At 38.2% G+C, this 1,371-nt stretch overlaps 1 protein-coding gene across 1 annotated transcript in view; it reads right to left on the reverse strand.

Moving 5' to 3' along the window:
* LOC109589562 (uncharacterized) overlaps nucleotides 1-813 on the reverse strand; it is a 4,070-nt gene extending 3,257 nt beyond the window's left edge. Inside the window, exon 1 of the mRNA XM_020005616.1 lies at nucleotides 583-813. Coding sequence (XP_019861175.1) covers nucleotides 583-813 — 231 coding nt within the window. The remainder of the gene's footprint in view (nucleotides 1-582) is intronic.
* Nucleotides 814-1,371: the final 558 nt, after the last annotated feature.

Raw genomic sequence — 1,371 nt, forward strand, 5'->3', positions numbered from 1 at the left:
AAGATTCAAATTCCTTCCACTTGTACTACGAATGGACTCACAGGCACTAGATGACTTTTTAAAAAAGGAATCCACACCACTCCCACCAAGCTTACGACAATCTAAGAAGACACTATCATACCTTTCCCTTACAATAATCTCCTGTATTTCTTCCTTTCTCCTCCTTTCAACAGGATTACTTATCTCATCCACATGACTGACAATTACAATAACATGGCATTGATTAAGAGCTTTCTGTGCTTCATTTCTCACAACTGTTAGCCACTGATGAAGCTGTTTGACTGCTTCCTTTTCCAAAATATTGACTACTATCAGGAACACACCACCAGAACCTTGTAACAGATTCTCAATGACAGCACTGTGACTGGAGTAATATTCTGAATGACCAGCAAAATCATGAAGAATGATGTTACCCAGTGTCCTGTGTTGTATTTTATAAGGAATGATGCCAGCAGTACAGGGCACTACCCCTCCAACATTTCTAAAGGAACCAAGAACAAAAGGGCCAGTAGCTGTGTCATTGATGACATGACTAAGAGTACTTTTACCAGCTCCAGGATTACCCACAAGGAGAACGTTAACATAAGAATCAATTGGATGAGATATTTTAACGTTACCAAACTTCTTGAAGATAGCAACGATAGTATCACTAACATACAGTCTCTCCTTAGCTAGTTGTAATGGTGTTCTCCCCTTAATGTCTTTAGCCAAAGGATCACAATTACCAGTTGATAAAAAGAATTTAACAACTCCAGGTGTACCCAACCTGGCAGCATAATGAAGAGGCGTTTGTCCATCTTTATCAGTGGCCATTATATCACAGTTACACTCATAAATGAGGTACTTCACAACATTTATGTGTTTAACAGCAAGATGAAGAACAGTCTGACCATTATTGTTAGTAGTCATTAGATTACAGTGATGAGTATTGATGAGGTACTTCATGACATCAAGCAGTCCTTTACCAGATGCATCATGTAGAATGGTATCTCCATCTTTATCAGGAGTTATTATATCACAGCTGCACTCATTAATGAGGTACTTTAAAACATGCATGTGTTTAACAGCACGATGAAGAACAGTCTGACCATAAGTAGTACGATATTGTTCATCCATTATATGACCATTGATGTTCATGACCATACACTTCAAGACATCAAGTAAACCTGCACTAGCTACAAAATGAAGAACAGGGACCCTGTCAGTTTTACTAGTATTCATCATTGGATCACAGCCAGCATACTCTTTAATAAGATATTCAACAATATCAACGTGATTACCTTTAGCAGCAATATAAAGATAGGACAGACCATTATAGTAGCATTCATACGGTGGCCCAAAAAGAGAGTAACCGCTTACGAGATCTCTTGT

This window comes from Amphimedon queenslandica, unplaced genomic scaffold (assembly GCF_000090795.2).
Source record: "Amphimedon queenslandica unplaced genomic scaffold, v1.1 AMPQUscaffold_11181, whole genome shotgun sequence".
Lineage (NCBI taxonomy): Eukaryota > Metazoa > Porifera > Demospongiae > Haplosclerida > Niphatidae > Amphimedon > Amphimedon queenslandica.